Source organism: Haplochromis burtoni, unplaced genomic scaffold, assembly GCF_018398535.1.
Source record: "Haplochromis burtoni strain Fernald_Lab_line unplaced genomic scaffold, NCSU_Asbu1 Contig_74, whole genome shotgun sequence".
NCBI classification, from domain to species: Eukaryota; Metazoa; Chordata; class Actinopteri; order Cichliformes; family Cichlidae; genus Haplochromis; species Haplochromis burtoni.
In genome coordinates this window covers 671,243-698,906 of record NW_024582435.1, presented here as the reverse complement: position 1 = coordinate 698,906, position 27,664 = coordinate 671,243, and the positions used below count along the sequence as shown (strand labels likewise).

At 42.9% G+C, this 27,664-nt stretch overlaps 1 protein-coding gene and 1 long non-coding RNA gene across 6 annotated transcripts in view; one reads left to right on the top strand and one right to left on the bottom strand.

The window, feature by feature from the left end:
• Positions 1-27,664, bottom strand: part of epb41l5 (erythrocyte membrane protein band 4.1 like 5) — a 54,765-nt gene that overhangs the window by 1,831 nt on the left and 25,270 nt on the right. For 4 of the 5 annotated variants that reach the window (XM_042221777.1, XM_042221778.1, XM_005925936.3 and 1 more), the window contains exons 3-25: positions 25,980-26,084; positions 25,008-25,050; positions 24,762-24,840; positions 24,582-24,626; positions 23,643-23,695; positions 21,146-21,266; positions 20,753-20,840; positions 20,463-20,551; positions 20,301-20,370; positions 18,012-18,181; positions 17,260-17,366; positions 16,377-16,395; positions 15,582-15,627; positions 15,269-15,387; positions 8,125-8,276; positions 7,659-7,756; positions 7,374-7,508; positions 7,029-7,096; positions 6,273-6,347; positions 5,558-5,639; positions 4,432-4,512; positions 4,255-4,317; positions 3,901-4,049 (exon numbers count right to left, since the gene is read on the bottom strand). In XM_042221777.1, coding sequence (XP_042077711.1) covers positions 3,901-4,049; positions 4,255-4,317; positions 4,432-4,512; positions 5,558-5,639; positions 6,273-6,347; positions 7,029-7,096; positions 7,374-7,508; positions 7,659-7,756; positions 8,125-8,276; positions 15,269-15,387; positions 15,582-15,627; positions 16,377-16,395; positions 17,260-17,366; positions 18,012-18,181; positions 20,301-20,370; positions 20,463-20,551; positions 20,753-20,840; positions 21,146-21,266; positions 23,643-23,695; positions 24,582-24,626; positions 24,762-24,840; positions 25,008-25,050; positions 25,980-26,084 — 2,057 coding nt within the window. The remainder of the gene's footprint in view (positions 1-3,900; positions 4,050-4,254; positions 4,318-4,431; positions 4,513-5,557; positions 5,640-6,272; positions 6,348-7,028; positions 7,097-7,373; positions 7,509-7,658; positions 7,757-8,124; positions 8,277-15,268; positions 15,388-15,581; positions 15,628-16,376; positions 16,396-17,259; positions 17,367-18,011; positions 18,182-20,300; positions 20,371-20,462; positions 20,552-20,752; positions 20,841-21,145; positions 21,267-23,642; positions 23,696-24,581; positions 24,627-24,761; positions 24,841-25,007; positions 25,051-25,979; positions 26,085-27,664) is intronic. The other variant, XM_005925939.3, reaches the window with a different exon arrangement.
• LOC121814692 lies at positions 713-2,673 on the top strand. Its single transcript, XR_006054515.1, has 3 exons — positions 713-1,140; positions 1,255-1,317; positions 1,523-2,673. It is a non-coding gene; the product is annotated as an uncharacterized LOC121814692 (long non-coding RNA).

Below are 27,664 nucleotides of genomic sequence, written 5' to 3'. Positions count from 1 at the left end.
GGCAAAACAGGTGGTGTCGTATGTCACCGCATTCCTCTACACATATGGCTTCAATCTCTGTTCCTGTGTTGGTTCCAATTCACAAGCTCTTCTTCCTTTAAATGAAGCTACAAATAAACATAACACAAAACAAAAAAATCTCTCATCACTCATATATCATGTTTAACCTGAGTAATGAAAGACGGCGGTGGGTTTGAAAACGATTTGCCGGGAGTCCGGTGTTCTCACGGCGCTAGTGACCTAGCCCCCGGCTAGCTATCGAGCTAGTGGGTAACAGACGTCTCCGAAAACGTCGGAGCGCTTTTGAAAATATGTGGTGTCCTGATAAACTGAGCAGATATTTGAGGTTTACACAGCTACATTCTCGCCTGAAAATATGTTAAACGTTTATTTTGTGACCCAGAAAGAATAATAAGAGTAATATTAAAACTAACTAGCTGCCGCCATTGTTGGAAACTAAGCTGGGCGCGCTATGAATTCTGGGACACAGCTGCTTCTTCTTCTTCGGGGTTTAACGGCAGCTGGCATCCTTGTACATGCAGTGCTGCCATCTTCTGTTTCAGTCCGTTATTACACTCTTAAATCCTGCTACTTATTCCTGCGTCTTTTGGTGATCTTACAAAGCTTCAAACGACGCGTCGACTATTAAATCAGTCGTCGACGATTTTGATAGTCGACGTAATCGTGACTAGTCGACTAATCGTGGCAGCCCTAATAACAAGCAGGTGAGGTGGGTTGTGAGTGCATATTGATTACTCTGTGAAAGTAGGTTCAGTCTTCAGTGTGATGTAATTGGTAGCAATAGCAGGTCGTCCACTTGATCCCGGACTGCTCCAGTCTGATTACAAAGTATCCTTGAGCAAGAAACTGAAGCGAGTTGTTCTGAGATGCATTCATCTGATTGTGAATGTGTGAATAAAACACTTTGCGTGAGTAGAGTTTATTTACCCTTTAATCTGTGCCTACGCAGCCCGGTGTTTGCGTGTGACTAACACAGGAAGTAGACGGTTTCTTTAGTGCCTGCGTGTGCTAATAAAGAGTGTTTGCATCACGCTGCAGGTTAAAGCAGAGGAGGTCGACCTGCAAAGCGCCGCCCCACTTTCTGACAACCTTATTGACTTCACTGATCCAGCTCCTGTGGTAAGAATTACTGCACTGTGTCCTGAATAATCTGCAGTGAAACTCCAACTGCATGTGTGTGGGTTAAAGTAGACCTTTAGCATGGATGCTAACATTCTTCTGACGTTGTTGTAGCTCCCACCGGTGCAGCCGACCAAACCTCTCATCACACCGCGCTGGATCGTCCCCACAGCCGCTGTGAGTTTATCAGCCTCATTTTTTAAAAGTTCACCTGTTTGTTTTTTCCAGGTTTGGCTGTGAGATGTTAAAATGTTTTAGAAGCTGTTTTAACCACGAGGCTTTGGACTTCTCTGCACTTCCATAGTCGCTGTGCAGTTTGGCTAATGTAGAGGCGCTGTAGACACTGACCGCCGACCTTCTCCTTCACCCCCTTCTCACGCAGCCTCCCGGCGCCTTTACTAACGGCCTGCTCGACCTTGACCCGCCGCCTAAGGTCAACCCTCTTCTCCCTTCAGATGGGGGAGCATCCCTCACCTCAGCCCTCCCTCACCTCACTCACACACGTAACGCCGTCTCCACCCTCTCCACCAGGTAAAAGTGTTTGCATATTGAACCCAAAGTTTGTTTTTTACATCGCAGCCGTCGCTGAAGAGCACGAAACGTCTCCTCCTCACTTCACTGAGCCTGAAGTTTCAGAAGAGAACATCCCTGAGAGTTTAACAGGAATCGTTAAGAGCATTTTGTTTGTGGAGGAAGAGACAGCAAAGCAAATTACAGTTGTTTTTCAGGTCCTTTATACACAGCTTTTTCTTAGTTTTTTATCATTTTGTTTGTGAATGAATCAGTATTAAACAATCAAATGAAAAACAATACTGAACAGCAGGTGTTTCAGTGACAGCAAGTCAGAACATCACAAATCAAACTTTCTGTGAGGATCTCGGAGTTCAAGCAGACGTCTCATTCACGCCTCAGTTCTTCAAAAGTTGTGATTAGAAGAGTCTGAAGGATACGACTCTTTAACCTCGTAATGTGACGGTGTGTCTGGTTCTTTTATGTTTTCCTCAAATCGATTTTTAAACTCACACAGCGATCACCAAACTGAGCTCAAGATCACATTTGTGCTTTGTCACCTGTAAATAGCGATGGAGCTGGTTTCACTTTGTCAGACTCTAAAAACACGGGTGGACGTTTTAGCGTTTTCATGCAGGTCTAATGAGAAATTTATTGAAAAATAAAAGCTGCAGTCAGAAAAACCCAAAAAACCCACAGAAGGCAAATATATGGAAGAGGATTAGTGCCAGCGAAAATTCTGTTGCAGAATTCTGAGAAAAGTCAGAATTCTGACTTCAAGTCTGGAAACGAAGAAGAAAAAAGACGTTTTTTTCCATACAAATAAAAGGACGAGTGATTTTTATTTTCTTTCTTTTGTTTTGTGTGTACAGTAGCTTAAATATATGTATTTAAGCCTTGCATTTTGTTTTCCATACAGTAAGTCATTTCTGATTCATAGGTTTATACATACAGGTTCGAGCCACGGCTTGGACAGTCTCAGTCGTTGTGTCCTTGGGCGAGACACTTCACCCGTTGCCTACTGGTGGTGGTCAGAGGGCCCGGTGGCGCCAGTGTCCGGCAGCCTCGCCTCTGTCAGTGCGCCCCAGGGCAGCTGTGGCTACAATGTAGCTGCCATCAGCAGTGTGTGGATGTGTGGATGACTGGATGTGTAAAGCGCTTTGGGGCCCTTAGGGACGAGTAAAGCACTGTACAAATACAGGCCATTTACCATCAAATCTGGGCTTTCAATGTCACTTTATTTCTCCAGTGTTTCGAAGCTCCTACGAGGTCGTAAGTGTGAGATATGGACGGTTTATAGAAGCCTGACTGCTAACCATGTGACCTTAACTTCTCGGCCATTTTGGACACACAACAATGTAAATTCAGTGCATAACATTTAATACATATATTTAAGCTACTGTACACACAAAACAAAAGAAAGAAAATAAAAATCACTCGTCCTTTTATTTGTATGGAAAAAAACGTCTTTTTTCTTCTTCGTTTCCAGACTTGAAGTCAGAATTCTGACTTTTCTCAGAATTCTGCAACAGAATTTTCGCTGGCACTAATCCTCTTCCATATATTTGCCTTCTGTGGGTTTTTTGGGTTTTTCTGACTGCAGCTTTTATTTTTCAATAAATTTCTCATTAGACCTGCATGAAAACGCTAAAACGTCCACCCGTGTTTTTAGAGTCTGACAAAGTGAAACCAGCTCCATCGCTATTTACAGGTGACAAAGCACAAATGTGATCTTGAGCTCAGTTTGGTGATCGCTGTGTGAGTTTAAAAATCGATTTGAGGAAAACATAAAAGAACCAGACACACCGTCACATTACGAGGTTAAAGAGTCGTATCCTTCAGACTCTTCTAATCACAACTTTTGAAGAACTGAGGCGTGAATGAGACGTCTGCTTGAACTCCGAGATCCTCACAGAAAGTTTGATTTGTGATGTTCTGACTTGCTGTCACTGAAACACCTGCTGTTCAGTATTGTTTTTCATTTGATTGTTTAATACTGATTCATTCACAAACAAAATGATAAAAAACTAAGAAAAAGCTGTGCATAAAGGACCTGAAAAACAACTGTAATTTGCTTTGCTGTCTCTTCCTCCACAAACAAAATGCTCTTAACGATTCCTGTTAAACTCTCAGGGATGTTCTCTTCTGAAACTTCAGGCTCAGTGAAGTGAGGAGGAGACGTTTCGTGCTCTTCAGCGACGGCTGCGATGTAAAAAACAAACTTTGGGTTCAATATGCAAACACTTTTACCTGGTGGAGAGGGTGGAGACGGCGTTACGTGTGTGAGTGAGGTGAGGGAGGGCTGAGGTGAGGGATGCTCCCCCATCTGAAGGGAGAAGAGGGTTGACCTTAGGCGGCGGGTCAAGGTCGAGCAGGCCGTTAGTAAAGGCGCCGGGAGGCTGCGTGAGAAGGGGGTGAAGGAGAAGGTCGGAGGTCAGTGTCTACAGCGCCTCTACATTAGCCAAACTGCACAGCGACTATGGAAGTGCAGAGAAGTCCAAAGCCTCGTGGTTAAAACAGCTTCTAAAACATTTTAACATCTCACAGCCAAACCTGGAAAAAACAAACAGGTGAACTTTTAAAAAATGAGGCTGATAAACTCACAGCGGCTGTGGGGACGATCCAGCGCGGTGTGATGAGAGGTTTGGTCGGCTGCACCGGTGGGAGCTACAACAACGTCAGAAGAATGTTAGCATCCATGCTAAAGGTCTACTTTAACCCACACACATGCAGTTGGAGTTTCACTGCAGATTATTCAGGACACAGTGCAGTAATTCTTACCACAGGAGCTGGATCAGTGAAGTCAATAAGGTTGTCAGAAAGTGGGGCGGCGCTTTGCAGGTCGACCTCCTCTGCTTTAACCTGCAGCGTGATGCAAACACTCTTTATTAGCACACGCAGGCACTAAAGAAACCGTCTACTTCCTGTGTTAGTCACACGCAAACACCGGGCTGCGTAGGCACAGATTAAAGGGTAAATAAACTCTACTCACGCAAAGTGTTTTATTCACACATTCACAATCAGATGAATGCATCTCAGAACAACTCGCTTCAGTTTCTTGCTCAAGGATACTTTGTAATCAGACTGGAGCAGTCCGGGATCAAGTGGACGACCTGCTATTGCTACCAATTACATCACACTGAAGACTGAACCTACTTTCACAGAGTAATCAATATGCACTCACAACCCACCTCACCTGCTTGTTATTAGGGCTGCCACGATTAGTCGACTAGTCACGATTACGTCGACTATCAAAATCGTCGACGACTGATTTAATAGTCGACGCGTCGTTTGAAGCTTTGTAAGATCACAAAAGACGCAGGAATAAGTAGCAGGATTTAAGAGTGTAATAACGGACTGAAACAGAAGATGGCAGCACTGCATGTACAAGGATGCCAGCTGCCGTTAAACCCCGAAGAAGAAGAAGCAGCTGTGTCCCAGAATTCATAGCGCGGCCCAGCTTAGTTTCCAACAATGGCGGCAGCTAGTTAGTTTTAATATTACTCTTATTATTCTTTCTGGGTCACAAAATAAACGTTTAACATATTTTCAGGCGAGAATGTAGCTGTGTAAACCTCAAATATCTGCTCAGTTTATCAGGACACCACATATTTTCAAAAGCGCTCCGACGTTTTCGGAGACGTCTGTTACCCACTAGCTCGATAGCTAGCCGGGGGCTAGGTCACTAGCGCCGTGAGAACACCGGACTCCCGGCAAATCGTTTTCAAACCCACCGCCGTCTTTTCTACTCAGGTTAAACATGATATATGAGTGATGAGAGATTTTTTTAGTTTTGTGTTATGTTTATTTGTAGCTTCATTTAAAGGAAGAAGAGCTTGTGAATTGGAACCACCACAACAGTAAAGCACAACAGTAGTCATTACCTGTGAGCGTGCAGTCACGTTACCTTTGGTGCCGGGGCTTCACTGGTCGACTCGGAGGACTTTTTGGGAACAGAAGCTTTTAAATCTTCAGCCAATCTCTCAGCGCTGAAAACAGGAGAAGAAATGGTATCACACAAGCATGTGACCGCGTACTTTTAACAACTTTTAACACTGCGAGTCACCAAAACCAGCAAAGACAGTTTCGCCACTTTTAAACTCAAATTTTAAGAGCACAAACTCACACAGCACAGCTAACTGTGCGTCTGCTTTTATGTGTCACTCTCTGCAGATACGGCAGCAGTATCCAGGCAGAACTCAAGTCATGTGATTTAACACACCCGGGCCGACACACAGACACACACATGCACGAATGCATTACTCAAACACACCAGCAGATGTCAGCAAAGACTATAAGGACTTTAATCTGCCCCATTAATGTTTCACTGCCTGTTTGGCTGATGCAGGACTTTACATTTATCTCTGTTAACATTATTTTAAACCGTTTGATCTAAATGTGCAACATGTTTTGTGTTAAGCTTACCGTAACACATTCTTGAAAACAAATCACCTTTTGCTAACTATGAAAAATCAAACTCTTTACCTTAACTTCAATCAACCTACAAAGCCAGGACACTTTGTCACTGGTCTTTGTCAAGGCCTTAACTATAACGTGTGAGAGATCTGATGCAACGAAGTACAAACCACAGTAATGTTTTGTTTTTCTAAACAAAGGCTCACCTGGCGCCTGCAGATGAGACCAGGGAGGATGGTGGCTTCAGCAGGTCCCAGGTGTCCTGGACGTCAGGGCGGCTGCTAACACAAAGAGACGAGTTACTGCACCTTCAACCTGGCAGAGAGACACACATAACGCTTATTCCTGCATAAAACATTCACGGTGGTTACCACAGAAAGACAGGAGATCAAACTTCTCCGACTACATGAGTAAAAAAATTACTTTAAACAGGTTTCATTATCATGAGTTTCAGTAGAAATGCTTTTAGAACAACATGCAAACAGGAAACATTTGCTAAAACCGTCAACAACAGAATCTGCCAAATCCAACGTTGTTTATTCTGCAGCCTGAGTCGCTCGCTGCTTCGGTTACGAGCCGTCGTGGACTCGTTTGTCATTCTGTGGAGCACTGCCGAGCTGCGGCTGACGTAACGTTGTGAGCTATGCTAATAATCCTTATAAATATTCAAGAGGTTAATCAGCTCGAGCAGCAGCGAGCGCTGTGATTGGCTGGGATGAAGCACTGACAGTTGGCATGACTCAGTAAGATGAAGGAACGAAGGCCGAGTTTCAAGACAACGAGGCGCGGTGACAGTGTGCCCTGTGCCGATAGCACGGTGCGCTCTGAAGAGCTGCTTAATGCAAAGATCCTAAAGGGTTAAATAACAGTCTGAGTGGAAACGTGATTCTATTTTCTTTCATTCTGAAGCTGAACATAAGAAGTTATCATATTCCTGAAAGTGCAGGTGAGTGAAAACGTACCTCGCAGAAGCCTCCTGCAGGTTACAGTTTTTATCTCCAAGCATCACAGCGTGTTCCTCCAAAGCCCCCTGCACAGAGCAAACAGGCGTTTATGAGGAGAGGGCTCACACACACACACACACACTCACACACACACACACACACACACACCCCCAAAAACGTCACTTTAGCTGTTTTGATTTAAATGTGTTTAAAAACAAAAGGCTACAAAATACTGAAGGCTTAGCTAAAGACCGCTCAGCTGATGAGGCTTTCACTCTGATGGATAAGCAGAATCAGAGTACATCGGAGGGCTCTCTCCTCCGTCTCCTCGCCCTCTTTTTCACCCCCCGGTCTGTTGCGCACCTTGAGCGCGGCCGCCTCGGCTTGAGCCTTCAGGATGTTACTCTTCAGATCCTCCGGGGTGCGCAGCGGAGTCACGCATGGACTGCTGCCCGCACTGTTCAGCCCGCACTTCTCTGTGAGCTTCACCACATCGTCCTGTTGGGTCAGATGTCACAGAGGCTTCATCACGCTGTGCCGCACATGTGTTTGTTTATGCTGAACTGCCAGTGAACTACACAGAAGTGCTGCTGGTCTCCATCAAAGCAAGCAGAGTCTGATTTTAGAGGAAATAACACAAACACTCGCCTGGTTGTTCATGGCCACGTTGACGTTCATGTTATTTCTCGGCGCAGCGAGAAGCGGACTGCTCTCCAACTCCAGCTGCTTCAGACGGGCTGCTGCTTCTGAGCCGCCGCACATGAACACAGAAAGACAAACAAACAGAGTCATCTTCGCTTTATTTATATAGGTAGCAAGTGATCGTCTTGTCTCAGGACACTGATGTCTATTAACAGTCAGCTCTGGGTCTTTTTCGTAACGGTGTTGGCTGAGTGTAACTATTGCTGGCATTAACAGAAAAATATAAGTGAATCAACGGTCAGTAAGGTCGCACCAGGCGGCAGCCGTCACGGTGAAAAATGAGGCCAAAGAGTCAAAAACTGCAGTTATGTCAGTCTCTTAAAACAGACATTTATTGTTTTACAGCAGTTTTCTTTAAAGCCTGGCTTCTAAGGAGAGTTTTTAAATATTGGCCAGTTCGCTGCAGCCTTACCAGCGAGACTCAGCGCATCTTCTGCAGGGACGCTAGCACCGGCATAGGCAGCGGCTTGTACGGGCTCCTCGATAGCTGTGACTGCAGGGACAACAGGAGCTCTGAGGACATCATCGACGCACGTCTCCATTAGGTCAGCAACCACTGGCAAACTAGAGACATACAAGAAGAGAAAGCATGGCAGATTCAGCCATTTCAGCCCGAGTTGTGGATGGAAGGGTTAATGATAAATACATTCAAAGAGAAAACAGAGAATAGAGGCTGCTTTATGGGTTTTTAACACAAACTGGAAGAAAAGGATTGTGATTCATACAGCTTACCTCGACAACGTATGTACGGACTCTGCAGTGATGACAGAACTGATCCGCGCTGATACAGCAGAAGGTGTTTAAGAGCAACACACCAACATCCAATAATATGTCAAATAATTATTACTAAAACCAAAAGAAAAGCATAAAGTACTTGTACTCCATAGTCATTAACCGTTAGCATCATCACCAACAACTTACAGGGTCACGTTGCCGACATGTGACAAAACGATTGTATTTTACAACATAAGTATGAAACCACGTTTGAGTCCACTCAAAAATGTCTCCGGAGGTAAAAACACTGCCCACAAAATAACTTGAGCAGGAAATAATGCGGTGTAATATTCTCAGAATTAGAGGTGCTTGAAGCAGAACATTTGACACACGGATCTTAGCAGAAGCTCTTCCAGCAGCTCGGTAATTACCTCATATTTCTGTAGCCTGAAGACACAGCGAAACATAACAAATGTTGTATATTACAACATACTGCCTGGAGAGTACAGGGGTTAAAGAACAACACACAAAAAGATGTGGAAAAAAAGTGCGATTCTTTGTACGTGGGCTCAAAAATCCAATAAATATGTTAAAAGAGCCATCGTGAGGAGAATCGAGCCGTTGCGTGGGGAATAAGACACGAAGGCAAGTATGACAGATGCATGTACCACCGAGGAGACGCACACCGACTGGAACTGAAACCGGCAACCGGTTACTCCCTAGTCTTTATTCAGTCCTCCACAACAGAAGCAGCGTTTTTAAATCTCTGTTTGCACACGTTTATCCGATACAAGATCACAAAAAAATCCTACATCGTAATCCAGTAACCCGGTACGACTCGCATATATCGACATAATTATACAATCACCAGGATTTGACTGAATATTACAGCTGACAAAAGTAAGTATTAAAGTATCATGTAAAGTATCAAACTGGGCCGAAGACTTACAATCAGTAGCTTTTTGGGTGAGGATAAGTAGGGCTGCCACAAACGATTATTTTGATAGTTGACTAGTCACAGATTATTTTTGCGATTAGTCGACTAATCAAATCCATTGGACATAAAACGTAAAACGTACAGCTTACTGCACAAACATGCATCTGCTCTTATATAACTATCACTAGCTTACAGCTTTAAGTGTTTAAGGTATGTGCTAACTAAAAATAAAGACAAGATGATAGTTTATTAAATTTTAATGAAATTTGCAGATTGTTTCGGTGAAGTTTAATAAACTCCTTGCTATCTAAAATATAACAGGACACCGGAGTAAATTCTAGAGCATCTCACACTTCTAATAATCAGATGTCTGCTTGACGTTTATTCAGCTGTGTAAAAACTATAATTTTCATCTCAGCCAAACCGATTTACTCAGGAACAAATAAAATACTGAAAAAAAGCCAAACAACATTTTTAAGTTATCTAAGTGACTTATATATGTTTAACCTGAGAAGTGAAAGACGGCGGTGGGTTTGAAAACGATTTGCCGGGAGTCCGGTGTTCTCACGGCTCTAGTGACCTAGCCCCCGGCTAGCTATCGAGCTAGTGGGTAACAGACGTCTCCGAAAACGTCGGAGCGCTTTTGAAAATATGTGGTGTCCTGATAAACTGAGCAGATATTTGAGGTTTACACAGCTACATTCTCGCCTGAAAATATGTTAAACGTTTATTTTATATAATAATAATAATAATAAGAGTAATATTAAAACTAACTAGCTGCCGCCATTGTTGGAAACTAAGCAGGGCTGCACTATGAATTCTGGGACACAGCTGCTTCTTCGTCGGTGTTTAACAGCAGCTGGCATCCTTGTACATGCAGTGCTGCCATCTTCTGTTTCAGTCCGTTATTACACTCTTAAATCCTGCTACTTATTCCTGCGTCTTTTGGGATCTTACAAAGCTTCAAACAACGTGTCGACTATTAAATCAGTCGTCGATGATTTTGATAGTCGACGTAATCGTGACTAGTCAACTAATCGTGGCAGCCCTAATGATAAGTTGATTTGTTCCAAACCGAAAACAAACTTTATCACATTACAGACAATAAAACATTCTTTGCACTATATTCTAAAGCAAAGGTGAGAACGTAAATGTACGACTTACTTCCAATGTGTATTTATTAGCTTTTTTAATTGGCTTAAAACAATTGAACATAGAATGACAAAGTTGTGACCGTGTTAAATAAAATATTTCTAACAAACATCCAAAGTTGGAGCCTTTTCTGATTTCATCATTTCAAAATAAGACTGATCTGAAATACAACTAACTTTATTTAAAACTATCCTGCTTTGATTTAAAATCAAACAGTTTCTAAAGACAAACGCTTTGGTCATGTTGTAAACAATTAACTACGTAATATTACATATTTATCTTCATTTGGTTGAGATGTGCAATAAACAGTGTAATTACCATGTAAGATCAGTGCATTTGAATTATTTACGTGATTATTCAGCATTTAACTGTGGCATGCTCGCAGGTAGACGTTACTGTACTGCAGCACGTTTCAATGCATTATTCTAGCTCGATCTCTTGCTAGAAGTCGAATGGGGAGGCAGCATCAGGTTCATTATAGAAGCTTTCACAGAAGCTCTACATAAAATATGATTAGACAACAATAAAACCTTCAAACAGAATTTAACTAATCCAGACATTATTTGGAAATAGACATGGTGAACCGTTAGCTTCATTTTTCACCTACAGCTAAAACCCTTTCAGACTAATCTGCCTACAGATGAACGACACCCACCCTCTTATCCAACTCCCTTTTAAACAGAGCAGCAGAAATGCAAGAACAGATTCACTTTAAAAAAAAAAAATCTAATTCATTTCATTTATAAAAATGTTGAACTGAATTTAAACACAGCAGTAGTGTGTGAAATATTACAAACACAGGAAATTGTTTCTGAGACTGAGGGGGGGGAAAGGAGCAGAAGAGGACCGGCCTAAATCCTCCAGAACCTCTGTGACCTGCTGTTTCCTCACAGAGTCAAGACTGGAATTGAATTCATAAAACTGAGCCTGATACCATCTCACCCCTGCCTGCCAGCCTCCCCCCTGAGGTTTGGCATGAAGGTCAGGAGGAGGGAAAAAAAAGAGGGGGGAGGAGGACAGAAAGGAGAGGCCAAGGAAGCAGAGGGAAAGGAGCAATGGGAAGTTATCTTTTCAAAACTGTCACTGAGCCAAAGGTCAAGGAGCAGAGGCATGAGGTGCAGAGGTGGGCTGAAGGGAAAGGGGGGGATGTGGGTAGTGTTAGACTTCTGCTGAGGAACGCTTCACTTAATCACAAATCTGTACATTCGCACTAGGCGAGGCGAGTCACTTCACTGCTGAGCCTTTCCCATTCATTAGCGTGCAGACCAGTTCGCGCCGGTACAGCTGGTGAGACGGCGGCCAGCTGGTCGGATCTGTCCCACTCCGTTTGGGGAACCTTGATGAAAAAGAGCGGGGAGGATGGAGGGAAGAGGACACCTGAGGACAACAGGGTGGCAGTGAAAGAGTGACAAAGGGAAGGTGATGAGGTAGTGAAGATACAGGGTGTGTGAGGTGAAGTAAAGAGTGAGACTGGGAGGAAAGCAATTATTGTGCAGAAGAAGAAGATGGTTAAAAGAAAAGAAAGGGAATAAAGAAGGCAGCAGGAGGCTGATAACATGAACGTAGGAGAGTGTAATAACTGACAAGTTGTGTAAATATGTTACCATTTATTCAGTGACAAAAGCAGCTGCTCTGATGGGCATAAATCATTCTGGATAAACGAGTAAGACGCGGGTTTGCGTGACGAGCTCTGCGGTGTCAGGAGTATGCCATCCAGCTTATAGCAACACGTCTGCCAGCGTGCACTGAAGTGTGGTGTGACATGTGCTGTCACATAAACACTTAAGTGAAGTGACTGGACGTCTCTGGGGCATCGGTGACCCGGCTTTGCACCTCTAGGGGCTGATGTTTGATAGCTCATGTCAAATCCATGTTCATACTGTTTATATATTCCTGAGCAGAAGCTTTTATCCACGACGGGTCTCCTGGGAGTTTGAGTCCAAACTGGGACTGACTTGATGGTACGGGATGATAAGTGGGTGAACTTCCAATGACCTTTAGGTTTTGCGTGCAGTGTTTAGCAACAGATTTGATTTGTATTTTTCATTTTATGTTTTTTTAAATTGTTACATTGTTTCCAAAGAGACTGAGCTGAGACCGACCCACTAACACTTACGATAACGTTCAGAGAAGTAAAACAGCTTACAGGACTGAATAAGGGTCAGGGAGGGGGCAACCTTTAAACCTTTATGGGACACTGATGATGTCACCGTGGGCTCATTAACGCCTTTTTTTAAAAGTTTGTAGAAATTTCAGTCGTTATTTTTAAATGAGTATTTCTCACATTTTAATTTCACTTTGTTTTTTTGCTGTTACGCTCGCCTGAAATACTCCAATGTTTCCACTCTCACCATAACATCAAGGCTTTTGTAATCTGCTGCCACTGATGATTAGTCTTATTTTATATACATGTCACAGAGATGATCATAGCGTATATATGCATGTTAATGAATCTGGATGACACCATATAAACTGCCCAAGATATCAAAATACAGCATCTATACAGCATTTGGGGATTTTTATAACACTCGAATCCTTACAAATAATATGTGTTATGTGTTTTTATGCTGAACGTCGATGTTATGTGTGCGTTGTTGTTCTGAATAAAGTTGGTTTAAGAGGTTCTGCCTGTTATATATAATCTAGACTATGTCTGTATCACAGTTTAAAATCAGGGTTATAGGTATCAACTTATTTCTCTGTTGACTGTTCATGTTATCAGGCGGGTTAATGGGGGGTGGGGTCCATGCAAAAACCCAAAACCCTGTTGATTTCAAAGCGAGAGAGAAAGCAGAGCTGGAGAGGAGAAAGGAAAGAGCACGGGGGATTAGTCGAAAGCATTAGTGATGTAACAATGTCACTGTCAAAGCATCCTCCTCGTGTCCACTCGGTCGGTTATAAACAGACTGAGGTCATCTCGGTTTAAGATCTTGTGCTGATGAAACATTTTTAATGAAGTCCCTGAAGGCTCGACAGCATCGCCTCAAGAACACAGCATCGCCGGCCCGTACGTGTCGCTGAAACAACATCAGACGTAAACGTAATCTTTCCTAAAAGCTCTAAAACGACTGGAGGCAGTCGGTGCTCCACCTCAGCCCCTCAGTACAGGGGCTTACGGTATCACAATCCTACGTCGCCTCATTCTCGAGTTATCACATTCACAAACTTGGGCGTCCACGCCGCCCGGCCAGTGGGTGACGCCAATACCCGATCAGCCTTTTATGGCTGAGGGGTAAAAACAGGAAATGCTGAGATTTTTATGAAAAATCGAGTGAATGAATAAATGATTTCATAAACTCATTTCAGGTATTTGCAGTCGGCAGACTGAGGCCATGTAAATGCTTTGGCCTGATTTAAGATTATGTCTTATGTCAATTTAAAGGACAATTAGGTTTTTTCCTACTGGGCATCATTTACCACAGTGGTAAACTAATTGGTAAACTGCTCTGAATCTCTTTAGCTGAGGGTACAAATGACTCATTAAGCCACATTCACAGGACGTGAGCCAGGATTATTGTTTAAGTCTAAAAACAAAAATGAGCCAGTGCACCACAGACGTGACAGGAAGCTGAGCAGAAATGGTTTCAGCCTGAGCTGCAAATCCAAATGAGCGCGTGAATGTTTCTGACCCGAACGCGGGTCAGAAACATTCACGTTGATGCTGGGAAATCCTCGTATAAAAGCCGAGGTCTCTTCTGGGGATACGATATATCTGACAGATCATCTGTAAATAAACACCGATTCACGCACAGCTGTGGTTCTGATACTTTCCTTAAAGTTTTCCAGTATGAGGTTGGTGGTTCACAGGATGCTCAGAATGACATCAGAAGAAAAAAAAGCAAGGATACCTACACACTACAAAGCACCAACAGTATCAAAGAGAATAGATCCAAAGCTGAAATCACATCGCCGATTCCCGCACAGCAGCCAAATCACAACACCATTCCCAGCACCGATTTGCTGCATTCCATGCTGATCAAAAGGGAACAAACAGCAAAAGGCGGCGAATTGCTGTCTGTTCGGTGCAAGAAAACCCATTTCCAAAGCCGCAGTCTCAAAGCCGATAGTGCACAGCGAATGATTGGTTAAAGCGAGAGCATGTTCAGTCTGACTGTACCTACCAGCGTGCTGCCAGACAATTATCCTCAGTACATAATCATACTGGAACACACAAGGAAACACGGGAGGTTTATAACAAAGCTGGATGCTTACATACATTCATGCAAATGCACATTTGTGTTCAGTCACACACACACGCACAAAATAAATCCATAAATAACAGATCAAATCAGAAAAAAGCCTGAAATTATTTACACATCACTCAGAGGCTGAATGACGGGATTAAAAAAATACAGTAGAAAGATAAAAACTGATCATCCACGTCCTGTCCACTCCGGGGTCGTTCCATACTCGCGGTCTCACATGAAAAAACTATCCTCACACAGAGGGACTCGCAGCACGATGAGGCCAGTATCATGGCCTGTTTTTAATCCAATCAACAATCAGGAAACAGTTAAAACATTTAAAAGGAATCGGGTGGCCTTCCCTTATTTTTAACCCAAATCTTTTTGCTGTGTGTCTTCCTGCATCTTTCTTTCATACAGCAATGAGCAGCTGTAAGTCATCTGCGACATTCAAAAATAAGGAATCAACTTTAAAATCCTGATTCACTTTCCTAAAATGCTCGTCAGGGAGAAAGACGAGCTCAAAAAATTAAAGATCTAGAGGAGTCTTTAAATGTGCAGGCACCAACCTTCTTTTTTCTCCCCCAGGACTCCTGGGCAGAGCCTCGATCTCAATCGGTCCACAGGCAGAAGCAGTGACCGGGCTGACCACGGGCATGGCTGCCCATGCACTCCTGCTGGGGGTCACCTGGAGGAGCACAGAGCAAACAAGTTAAAGCTACACATCCACAGATATGGCTGAACGGATGATTAAACCTGGGGATATTAAAATGACTTCATTTGTTCTCTCAGTGATAACATCTAAACCTGATGCTGTGTTTCACTGCTCTTCTCTTTCCCCAGATAACAGTGGAGAAATTAAACAGCAGCTTTTCTCCTCACCTTTCTGTCTTTGCTGGAATTGACTCCGTTGCCTGAGGAAAGAGCCCTAAGAGAAAGAAACTGATTTTATTTGAAGAGCAAACAGCTCTGCTCAAGCATTCTTAATACAGGTTATTTGGTTTTACACTGCAAGTAACTGAAATGACAGACAAAAACAAAAAACGCTAAGAACATTTAAGAAATAAGAATAAAGTTTTCAAGTCTTGCAAATTTGGGTGAGCGACCATCATTGGTGGCAAAGTGTTCGTGGAGCTTCGAGCCTGCAGGCCAGGACACATGCGGCACATTTTGGAACCATGAAAACATAAAAGTTGTCTTAAATTATGACAAAGTTTTAATTTAACGTCTGCCCTGAGGCAATTTGAAAACCCTCATACATAATTAAGACAGCAAGTCTTGGACACAGCTTTAAAAAAAGTGCAGTCTAATGAGCTGTAATGTCTCATTTATCATAAATGCTTTGACTCAGCAGCTCAGTTCCCACGACAGCTTAAAGCTACAGCTGACATCACGTCTTAGCACACACACACACACACACACACACACACACACACACCTGTAACAAAAGGCTCTGTATCGAGATCATAGCTCAACCTAATGATTAACCCGAAAACAGTGAAAATACTCGGATAAATTTATATCATGTGACCCAGTATGGATGTTCGGAACGAAAGCCCCCGTACAATCAATAAATGAGATATAACATTTACATAAATTAATGTGAAAATGGTCACAAAAAAGACAAATAAAGTATCTTAAATGTACAAGAACACATTTACACATCTCTGTACTCACTCTGGTGGGTTGAACGGTCCTGGAAAAGCAAAGAAAACACATTAAGAACTGTGTCCACATGAATAATGCTGTTTGTTTACAGCAGACGTGACTGTTTTTACTCTTGTTCATGCTGAACCAACATTTAGACCCTGAAGTCATTTCTTTGCAGAAGCGTCTTTGAGTTTAATACAAGTAAAGCTACAGTGTAGGCTGCACGAAGGGTCGAGGCTATGTCCAGCATTTACACTGGTGCATGGTGTGCCTGTGTTATAGTTTAGGGAGAGGCTCGTGAGGTTACAGCAGGTTACTTATGTTCTGTAAGATCCCCCTTAAAGGTGAGCTACTCTGTACTCTGGGCAGCTTTTCTTCAAGGACCTCTCCTTCCATCCTTCCTCCAGTACGAACCGGTTTTTCCTGACCCTGCAACACAAAGGCCCCCTGGCATGATGCTCATCTTGGAGACTACGTTAGCCTTCACATTGCTAATCCAGGGGGCACTGCTCGGGTGATGAGGAGTGCTCGTAGCTCTGCCTAAGTGGGGCAAGCAGGTCATCGTATGCTTTTTACACAAGGAGTAGAGGATTTCTAAAGCTCTGTTCATTTGTGTCCCAAGCGTACAGTGTTCCTGACTACACGGCTCGGCACGCAGTGCACATAGGGGACCTTGTGTGCACAGGTGCAAGCCTTCCCAGCTACTTCAGCTCTTATTCATTCAACTCACAGGTGAAATCCTTTGTGGCCAATCAGTCAGCGTTTTTAATTTTCAGAAGTTAAACTGACAGGAAAAACGTCACAAGAATACTTTCTACAACAAAATATTTTCCCCTGATGTTGTGATGCATGCTTCCATGAATATTTGTTCCCGTGAGTGTTAATGCTGACTGTCACGTTTCAGGCTCACCTCTGCTGTGCATGGTTCTTCTCGAGTAGCGTCTGCTCGGTCTCCTCTCAAATGATGCCGAGCGCCTTGCTTTGCTGGCCTTTGTTGTCTGGTATTCAGTCTTGCCGCTGATCGTGCAAACACAAGAATTTCTTTACAGTTGCAAACTGTTCCCAACAAACATTTCTTTCTTAACGATGCTCTGTGGCAAAAACAGGCGCAGCAATGACCCCTGCTGAACCCTGAAAGCATCCAGGCGATAACCTTTCATTAACAACAAACCCCTTCAACCCCCGTGTTAAATCAACATTACTGCAGAGCTTATCCAACTGGGTAATGTTTAAACACACAGTTGGGAAGCAGCTTGCTACTGCAGCATGTTGATACCGAGTGCCTGTCAGTACCACTGCAAGTATCTGTGTGTACACACATGGGCTACTTGGCATGTATAGAGAGTGATTAAGCACTGTTTGTCAATCTGAGACGGTCTTCTTGGCGCACAATGACAAACACACACATCTAATTTGTGACATATTAATCTCGAGCAGTCTGCCACAATCCCCAGTTTACGTTTGAGTCTAACTGCACATGTTTCCCACCACAACCATATTTCTCAGAGCTAAAAATCCTAATTTTATCCTGTGATTTCCTTTTTAAAAAAGCTTGGGAATTATATTTTTTATGATCTGGGATGTAAGGTTACGTAAAACTGACTAAGACCACATACACACAAAGACTCTGAACAACCACAGCCCTGGCTGTGCATCTCTCACCTGTATCTGAAGCGTGAGCCCATGCGTATGAATCCAGAGCGTGCAGAGTTCTTCTCCACAGGTCCTCTCAGCCTAAAGAAAGCGTGGTGCTCCACAGCGCACTTCCAGAGATGCTTACAGGCCTTGGGGTGGTCCATCCTGAAGACAAAGGTGTGCTCCTGCTCTTTACCCTGAGGAGAATCGGGACAGGGTTGGACTCGATTAAAGCGGTTTGACATCATTAGAGCAAATTGTGAACTTCTGCAGCTGGAGTAGAACTTGAAAGTGCAGCAGTGATCTGGCAGGTAAAAAGGACTCAAACAAGCCAGTGATGTTTTTATTTTTATTTACAATTTTTATGATGAATCTAATATTTTAAGTATAGTTTAAAATCCCTGCATTTTTCCAGAAAAACTAGTTGGGGCAGGAAAAACTGCATAACAAGTTTTGATTATTTCTTCCACGTCTGCATTACATGCCCCAACTACGCATGTACTTTAGCCATGCATAGACTTACTGAAGTGTAATAGGAATGACTGCTTGGTCATCGAACCTCCAGCTTTTTGCGTCTGCGATGGAGTACAGTCAGAGCTTTCCTTACTGAAGGGGCCTGATATGCGAGGAATGAACGGCTGTACCACCAGCGCAGGTGCTGCCTCATTAATCTGATTTCTCAGAGAGGCGTGGATGAAAGCCCGCCTGGCACTGCAGCCAGTTACAAGACCTGGAGCCGGTCCAGTGCCAGTCACACTGTCCCTGCATTTCCATCTATTCTCAGGTGTACTTCTGGTATTTCACACATGCATGAAGCTACACCCCAACCTCCCACTCCAAGGGGGAAAAACACAACATCCTTTACACAACAGGGGTTTCAGCAAAAAACAGTCACGTGAGTTAACAGAGACTGGCCAGCTGTTAGAAAAAAGTGGTCTGAAATTTAGAGTGACAGATGAGGGGAAGTGACTGCTTCACTTCCTCCACCCGAGCAGACGGGTTTACTGTCAAAGTGTGTGTGTGTGTGTGTGTGTGTGTGTGCGCGCATCACATTACTACAGCATACATTTGTTAAAGGACAGAGTTAGGAGGTGAAAACTGTGTGTGTACCTGTTTAGACGTCTTTATAAGGACCAGAAACTGGCATTCCACTATACATGTGAGGACACACTCGCTGATCCTCACAAGCTTTTTGATGCTCAAAATGTGGTTTTAATGTCAGGGTTACGATTAGGTTTAGGGTCAGGCATTGCATTATGTCAATTACATGTCCTTGCTAAGACAACAAAACGAGAATGTGTGTGTGTGTTGGGAGGTTTGGGGGGCGCATACCAGAAATACCAGAGGGGGCAGGCTCCTTTATTAGCCTCAGTCAAAGACCCGAGGGACGCGCGCGCGCACACACACACGGGGCGCGCAAGACAAACACAACACACACACACACACACACACACACACCCATCACACACGCACACACACACACACACACACACACACACGCGCACACACACACACCCCTCCCTGTTATAATATGGATTGGGAACAACATCAAACAAAGTTTTTTGGGGGGATTTTTCTTTGTTAGGAAACAACAAAAAATGTTGTTTGTTGGAATTTTGTGAAAGGTCTTAGAAAATGATTTTACACTGTAAGATGAACTTTTCTCAAAATGCTGAAATTCATCCTGATTCGTGTTTCTTTGTGGAAGCTGACACATTAGATGTGTTCAGTGAGTTTTATGAGATCGAACAGTGTAGAGTTACAGCTGCAAAGTAAAGTTTAGCTTTTATAGTGTCTGGTATTTTGTAATTTACTTCCACCAGACCAGCTGAGAAAAATGACAAAAGTTCATTCAAACAGGAGCAAACGTGCAGCAACTAGAGTTAATAAAAGGTTTGAATTTTGTTAAATTAGCTTTTATTCTTATTTCATTTTTTTTTCACTTCTGTTTAGTTTCATTAAAGGTTTTTTTTTTTAAATTCGGTTTTATTTGAGTTTATTATGACTCAGAGTGAAAAACTCAGAACAGCCACAGTAATGGAGACTTTGCAGCCTAACGCACACACAAAAACACCTGCTCGCACCTGATGTGCTGAATAATGTGATCACACTGCAGGTGTTAAAGACATTTTATCTATATTTTGAATTTAATTTAGTCTTGTAAGCACAGGAGTTAAAAATTTTTTTATTTTTATTTATTTCCACCTGGTTTTACTTTGTTTCTATTAACATTAAGAAGATACTGCCCGTCTACTCCGTATTCTCCACGGTCTGCTGCCTGTCATGTGTGCAGCGTGTGTGTGCACTCGTGATCACCTGATCATCATCCTCCACGACCACAAGCGTCAGTTTGCTCTTCTTGAAATCCAGACGAGTGATCTTGGGCCTAAGACAGTCACACAGGAAGGCAGGACAAAATATCATGTCTATAAAGCATGAAAAGAAAAAAAAAGTGAAATAGGTCCGAATGAAACGTACCAGAAGAAAAGGCCAATCTTAGTTTGTCCTTCAAACACCAGAACTCCAGTGGGTGTCAGGCCCAGGCTGTACTCGTTACCATCTCGAGCCTGCAGGGCAGAAGTGATGAAAAGACAGGAAGGGAGAAGAAAGAAGACACATCAAAGAGCTCACATTATGATCTTATCATATGCTAATGTTGCGATGCACATTCCTTTCTCTTCCTGTCTTTCATCAAGGGCACTTCCTGTTTGGGATCCTACGTGTGCTTGATGTGTGTGTAAACGGTACAGAAAGACCGTGTCACTTACCTTCACCATATGCATGTCCACCCCGTACATTTCGAGCCACTTGGCTTTATTCAGGTAGTTGATCTCAGCCTGGGCTGGTGTCTGACCTCTGAAAAAGGTGAGGAGGAAACACATGCATCAGACTACACTCCCCTCCTTCCCTGCCACCGCTTCATGTGCTTTCCCTTTGCCTCCTCATCCCCCAAACCAGCTGTGGACTCATCTGGTTGTTGGGGATCTCTTTAATCGTCGGGTCTTTACCTTCTGTTGTGATTTAAAACAACTTTGTGCGAATTAAATAAAAAAAATGAAAGTGCAGTCCTAAGATGTTTGGCGTATATGGCAGCGCGGCCATTACATGACTTTCTACCTGTGCTCATAAACACACTACCTCAGTAACAACGAAACACTTACCTGCACTCCTTCCATGCGTTATATATAGCCAGCTCCATCTCCTCTGTCTGCTCAGGCATGAAGCGAAACTCTGACACGAGATCCAAATTGTGTTCTAATGGATCACAGTCGCCCAACTCGGCTGCAAACACACAGACGCATCTTTACAGTTAATGATGGAATATCCCCCCCTCATTCAGCATTTTACCAAACATTTCAAGTTGCTATACATCAATACAACCATTACATCCCAAATTTTAATAATATGTATGCATGAAGTCCATAGTAACTACATAAAAACATGTTTTTGTAAACGCATTTCTAGTTACAGAAATTTCAGGTTTATCCATCAAAACTGTAAATGCAAAAAAGTTCCCCAAAATCGTTTCCAGCCACAGGAAATGTACTTTGAGTGTTTTCATAGTTTCATTTTTGAGATGCACCAATTTTTATAAACTGCAGGAAAAACAAAATAAATATAATAATAGCATGTTCATCAAAATAAACTATTTCCACCAGTGAAATTAAGCCTCTCAGAAACTATACAAAAAGCCATAAAGTCAAGCATGACTTTCAAAAACACCAGTAAACCTTTGAAAGGCCCTGTAGTGGAAAAAAAACGTTCCCATGAAAAATGACGTCACTTCCAGTTTTGGCAGGTAATGGCGGACATGCAATAGTTCGCCCTGATATTTATTCCGACGTAGGGAGTGCTATGAACAGCTGATCGGATCGGCAAAGCGTGTTTGTGGAATATGTTTTTGTTGTTGCCAGCGCTTTTTACACAATTTTTGCAAAGCCATATGTGGAAGGAAACTGCTACCTGGGACAAGTTGATTGCATGATATGCAAGTGCAACTCCTCTGGTTTGATATGCAAAAGAAATTATAGCGCATGTGGTTGCACTTCTACTGGGAATTAAAAATAGTTACACAAATAAGAGCGTGCACGCTCCGATGGGCTTAGAAGGGTTAAAAATTAAATAATTACATGAATTAATAAAAATAAATCTGTTCTTTATATTTTTCTAGAAAAATAGGAAATGGGTTCAACAATTTATAGACTGTGCAAACATACATGGAAACACAGTATTTAAGGCATGAAGAGAGTTTGCACAATCGCTTGATCGCCCACTGAAACCATTTCCGTACATGGATCAGATGAAGCTCCAGATGCATCTCTCAGGTCCTGTGTCCTTAAGAACTTGACTTTCACATACTGTTCACGTCATCTTTTGTTTGCTGCCACGTTTTCAGCAAACAGCTCTCTGGAAATCACATCGACGGTGCAAAAGTACTGTTTTATGCCAGTCTGTGTTATCTTTGCCATTTTCTTAACTGAGGAAGAGAATAAATGCAGAGTTTCTGTGGCCGGCTGCTTGTAACAAAGACAATAATCAAATTTAAAATTGGTTCTTTGCTATGTTTCCTCGTATGTGTAGACACAACACTGAGTTAGGGGTCTTTGAGTGCCTGGATGATTTAGAGGTCAGTTACGCGGCTTAAACAAAAGCATTTCCCTGAAAACGGTCGGGTACAAGGATTGGACTGAAAGCGAGAGAAAAAGCAGCCATTGTCCAAAGAAAGAGCACTTTGAAAATTACAAGAAAGTCTGGCTCCATGGAAGCAAAACATAAAGAAATGAGGGGTTGCTCGAGACTTCTGAACACTACTGTGTGCATGAATTCCTCACATTTAACTGGTTTTATACTGAATCACCCACCTAAAAGTCTCCAATGAGGTAACGGGTATTTCCAGCTGCCAGCATAAGAAATAAACCATCACACAGAAAAATTGAGAGAAGGGAAAGAAAGAGTCGTGATTACGGCTTCAGTGTTTGGATACACAGAAGCAGCTCAGGTTTGTGATCTTCAGTGTTTAGCTAGTCCAGCTGTGAGCTAAGCCTCGGGATAAAGGGGGAGAAAATATAACTTTAGCCTATCCCTAAACATGGACCAACAACAGAAATGTGAAAAAGTTGAAGATAAAGGCAGAAAGCTCAGCTGAGGGGCAGGGAGAAGGCAGAAAGGGTGCTGGATTAGGGGGCCACAGAAGAGGATCGAGCACTAATGAGCTGGCATTTACCCACAATGACCATGTGTAAGTGTGAGCACACAAGGGTTGGTGCACGCAAGCCCATTCCATAAATGTCTCCAGCGACTCAGTCTTTGCTCCTCTGCAGCACCTCTGAAATGGGTCATTGCAGTTAAACAGTGGACTTATGAAACAGCTACTGCAGGTGTGTGAAGGTAGGAGCTCAGAGTGTAAGTCAAAGACTGCCATGACTGGTTCCAGATACGCATCTGTGATGCGAGAGCCTCGTTGGCACACAACCTCACCAAGAACACCAAGTTAGCATTTGAGGCTACAGCTCTGCAGCCTCGTTTAGTTTGCATGGACTAAAGTTCTCCAGCTGCTGTAAGATCTGGCTGCACTGACTTTCTAAGCCGAATCTCCAGACCAGAACAATCACCAGCTACATAAAACATAAGCTGTGTGTGAAACACTGATGTGCTTACCCTGTAGTGAGAAGGCAGCCAACTCCACCGCTGTGTCAAACGGACATTCGAGCCTAAAAACAAAAAATGCAAAAATGAATCGTAGTGAAACCCATGAAGCTCAAGCCTGCAGGTTCCCTTCCATAAAGAGGAAATCAGAATTCCATATTTTAATCTCCATTTAATGACTGAATGAAGGCATCTACACTCCAATGACCAGCAGGCCAATATATAATCCTGTAAGGCTCTAAAGGTTAGACGGCAAAGAAAACCAACACAAAGGATTCACATTTAAACACATCAGCCAGAGTTCAACAGTCGAGTGTCTCCTCAGATCTGTGTAAACTAGAGATTTGTAGACGTCCCCCCCACGCTGCCAACATCTCTCTTACTCAGTGAATTTACTTGTTTGACGAGCTGTTGTTAATAACAAACTCCTCGGTAACCCAACGTTAAGCTTACAAGGTAAAAACTGCAAACCCAACATTTATAAAAGGATCACATCTGAGCAGGAGTTCATTTTAACTAGTCAGAGTTTAGAAACTATGACTGAGGACAGTCTGCAGAGCACACTGAGCGTTTTTTTGAAGCAGAAGTAAAACCTAACGTAGTTTGACCTTTAAATAAATGCAGCTAAGTCCTATGTAAATGTCTCCGTGTCCTTTCAGTAAGCCAAACGTTCCAACTTTCATTCCTGACTGAAAAGCTGTCCACGCCTTGGTAACTAATAAAGCTTCTTACTTAAATTCAAAGGCTACAGTGCAGGATTGTTTAGTTACCAAACAGTTACAGCACAGCTGTATTAACAGCTGTCAGGGAAATGTTCCCACGTGAATGAGACATGTTGTATAAAAATGCTTTGAGAGCTCAAGCAGAGAGGCTGAAAAATGCTGATCATTTTCTGACAACTTAAAACATGAGAGCGCTTAAAAGTGTGCGCAAGAAACAGAAGTTACATACTTGCTACTGAGGAGGTCTTGTTTCAGCTGCAACACAAAAAGATATCTGAAAGAAAGCAGAAGGAAATTATCAGATATTTTACGCTTCTGAGTGGTGCGTGGCAAAACTTCCTTTAAAGTTCACTACAGTGGGATTTTAAAATGAGAGGAAAGAAATGCAGGTGTGGGTGTCTAAGCCCACCTGGTGAGCTCCTCGTGCAGGTTGTTCGGCTCTGAGGAGTAGAACTTGACTCTCATGTGAAGGCAGTAAGGAGGGCCAACTAAATGGAAGAATTTAAAAAAGATATTTATGAAATTTAATAACACAATAGCGTGTAATGTGTGCCTCGTGATGTTGGCTGGAGAATCCCAGCTGGTGAGTTTCTCTTCCAAAAACGTAAACATGCTCTTCACACAGGGATCAATGTGTTTGGGCTGCAATACTCACTTTTCACTTGTTTCTTGATACTTTTTGTGACATCGAGCCAATGCTGAAAGAATACAAAGCAACAACAATTAAATCAACACAGCAAGGTTTAGCAAAACTAACATGAAAGCCAACAGCAACATTAGTATACATGCGCCTTTATTGAACATAGAAACAAAGCACTGGTGTGGTCAACTGATACAAAGCGACCAGTTGAGTTAATTGGTTAATAAGTGCGCTGTTCTTCGAGGTTTCTTCTTAGAAGTTCAGGCTCTGCGAGGCATGAACTATGTTAGAGAGAGAGGGAGGCGTCTGTGTCCATGTCAGAGACAGAGATAGATAACAGAGGAACAGCACTCTCTCATCTCTCTCCCCCACATTCCTTATTGCAGCCCTCCCTCTCCCAGCGCTCTAAACCTGCCTCCTGTTTGCCTGCCTTTGAGTTTCCCAGTGAAAGAACAGAGTCCCCGAGAGACCGATGACTTCAAACTGTTTGTGTAAGAGGACAGCCCGACTCCCAGAGTGGACCGAGCCTTTAAGCCCTGAAAGTGAAAGTCTGTGTCTCAACCTTTCCTGGGAGAGCAGTAATGTGGGATATGTGGCTAAAACACGACTGTCAGAGACACTTGGTATCATATCAAATAAAAGCATGACACAGAATTATACGGCAGCGACATACAGATAAAGAATAGATATTAAAATTTTTGATATTTACTATAATACAGTCATAAATTAAAATGAACTCCTTACACAACAAATACAATAAGATGTATATTTCTCCATAACATAAGTGCTAAAAGTTAGAGAAGCAAACAAACAGTGTGTAAACATTTACTTTTTATGCATCAATCCAATATCTGTAATGGGGGGAAAAAATGTTAACTTTAAGTATTAACAGGAAGTCTGCAGATTTAGTCAGGCATTTAAAAAAATTTATTAATAAATAAACAAAAAACAACCAGTACAGAGTCACAAGACACCCTCCATGCTTACTGGAACTTGTGCCGAGTCCATGAAGCGTATTCCAAAGTAGTCTTTCTCAACAATGTCCAGATGGTACATGATCTGTTCAAACAGCTCCTCGCCTTTGGCTTTTTTCTGTAGAGGCAAACACACGAAAGAGAAGACTTCAGTGCTCTTGTTTCAGCACATTAATGAAAGTTAGGGTTGCCTCGGCCTCCAAGAAGTTTATAAATGATAAAACTGATTATTTGATCAGTCTTTGCAATGCCTGCAGCTCTGGAAATTTTTTTATGGGAAATAATATAATTCCCTGGAATACATTCTGACTCGTGTGGAAGAGATTAGAGAAAATGTTAAGCTGTCAGAAGCTGAATAGGTGTTGCCCTCTCTGACGAGGCCGTACCAGTCACTGCCTGCGTTCACGTTGGGACTGGGAAATATCCCAAATATACACCGCTCTCCTCTCAGTCTCACATTTCCACGAGGAGCAGTCACATCTCATGACAGAAGCTTTGTGTGCATCCGAGATCAATCTGCAGCTCCACAGTTCTCATCGTCCTCTAGTGTTCAGGAGTTTAGAATCAGCCTATAAAATCGGTACCAATTGGTCACCACTGCCTGATCGAGCTGGCAGCGTCTGTTCGTCCATAATAAGAAAGTAGGAATTATTTGATCAAACAGGTGTAGTTTCAGCTGTTTACCAGGTTTCACCACCCCCGGTTACTGGAGCACAAGCCTTTTTAGTTAAAACCTTCCCTGGATGCCACAGTACTTTTCCATGTGCCAGGTAACATTGTTTCTAACATACTAGGCCTAGAGTTTCCAATTTATCACTTCATGCAACCAAACCAGTTACATGACATTCTTTCTGAGGCTATAACGGCACAACTATGTGCAAAATGTTATTTCCAGAAATGGGTTAAATGTTTAAGAACTAAGTAAAAAGCTTAAGCAGGATTGCCTCGATCTCACACACACACACACACACACACACACACACAAATCCCAAGAGAGCTCCTGGGCAGCACAGGGGGGCTGGCCCCATGCTAGCTGGCATAGCTGACGACGCATACCGCACCCCTACAGTACCCTGGGAGAGGTGAGCACAAAGGACTCATTGTGTGTGTGTGTGTGTGTGTGTGTGTTGTGTGTGTGTGTGTGTGTGTGTGTGTGTGTGTGTGTGTGTGTAGCATTGTTAGAGTCTTTGCAGTCTTTCTGCCTCCCTGTGAGCACACAGTTCTCCCTCTGAGACGCTCAGATTGTTTAATGACAACAAAAGTCTTTAACCGATATCAACTACTGCAGTACGAGTCCAACCAAGCAGCCGGGGGAGCGATGTGTCCATAAAAGAAAAGGAAACAATATCTAAGATGAGTAGAAGGGTTACGGGGTTATTTTAGAAAGAAAAACACGATTCGAGCGTTTGCATGCATGTAAATTTAGTCTACTCTTAAATACTCCATTCAAAAAGCATCCATGGGCTTGACCTTTTCTCTGGTGCTACACACAAAAGAAGGTCAGTGGAGGTGATAGGGTGGGGTAACTGGTGGCAGTGGTGTAAACAAAACATAAGGAAGGGAATAAACGTCCAATAGGGAAGGATCCTTTGGCCTGGGGTGGTCTTACATACAAGAACCAGAGATGATAAACCTGTGAGGTGTGGATCCTATTCAGTGTGTATTTCCAGCCACTCGGACGTCTCACAAGAATAAAGG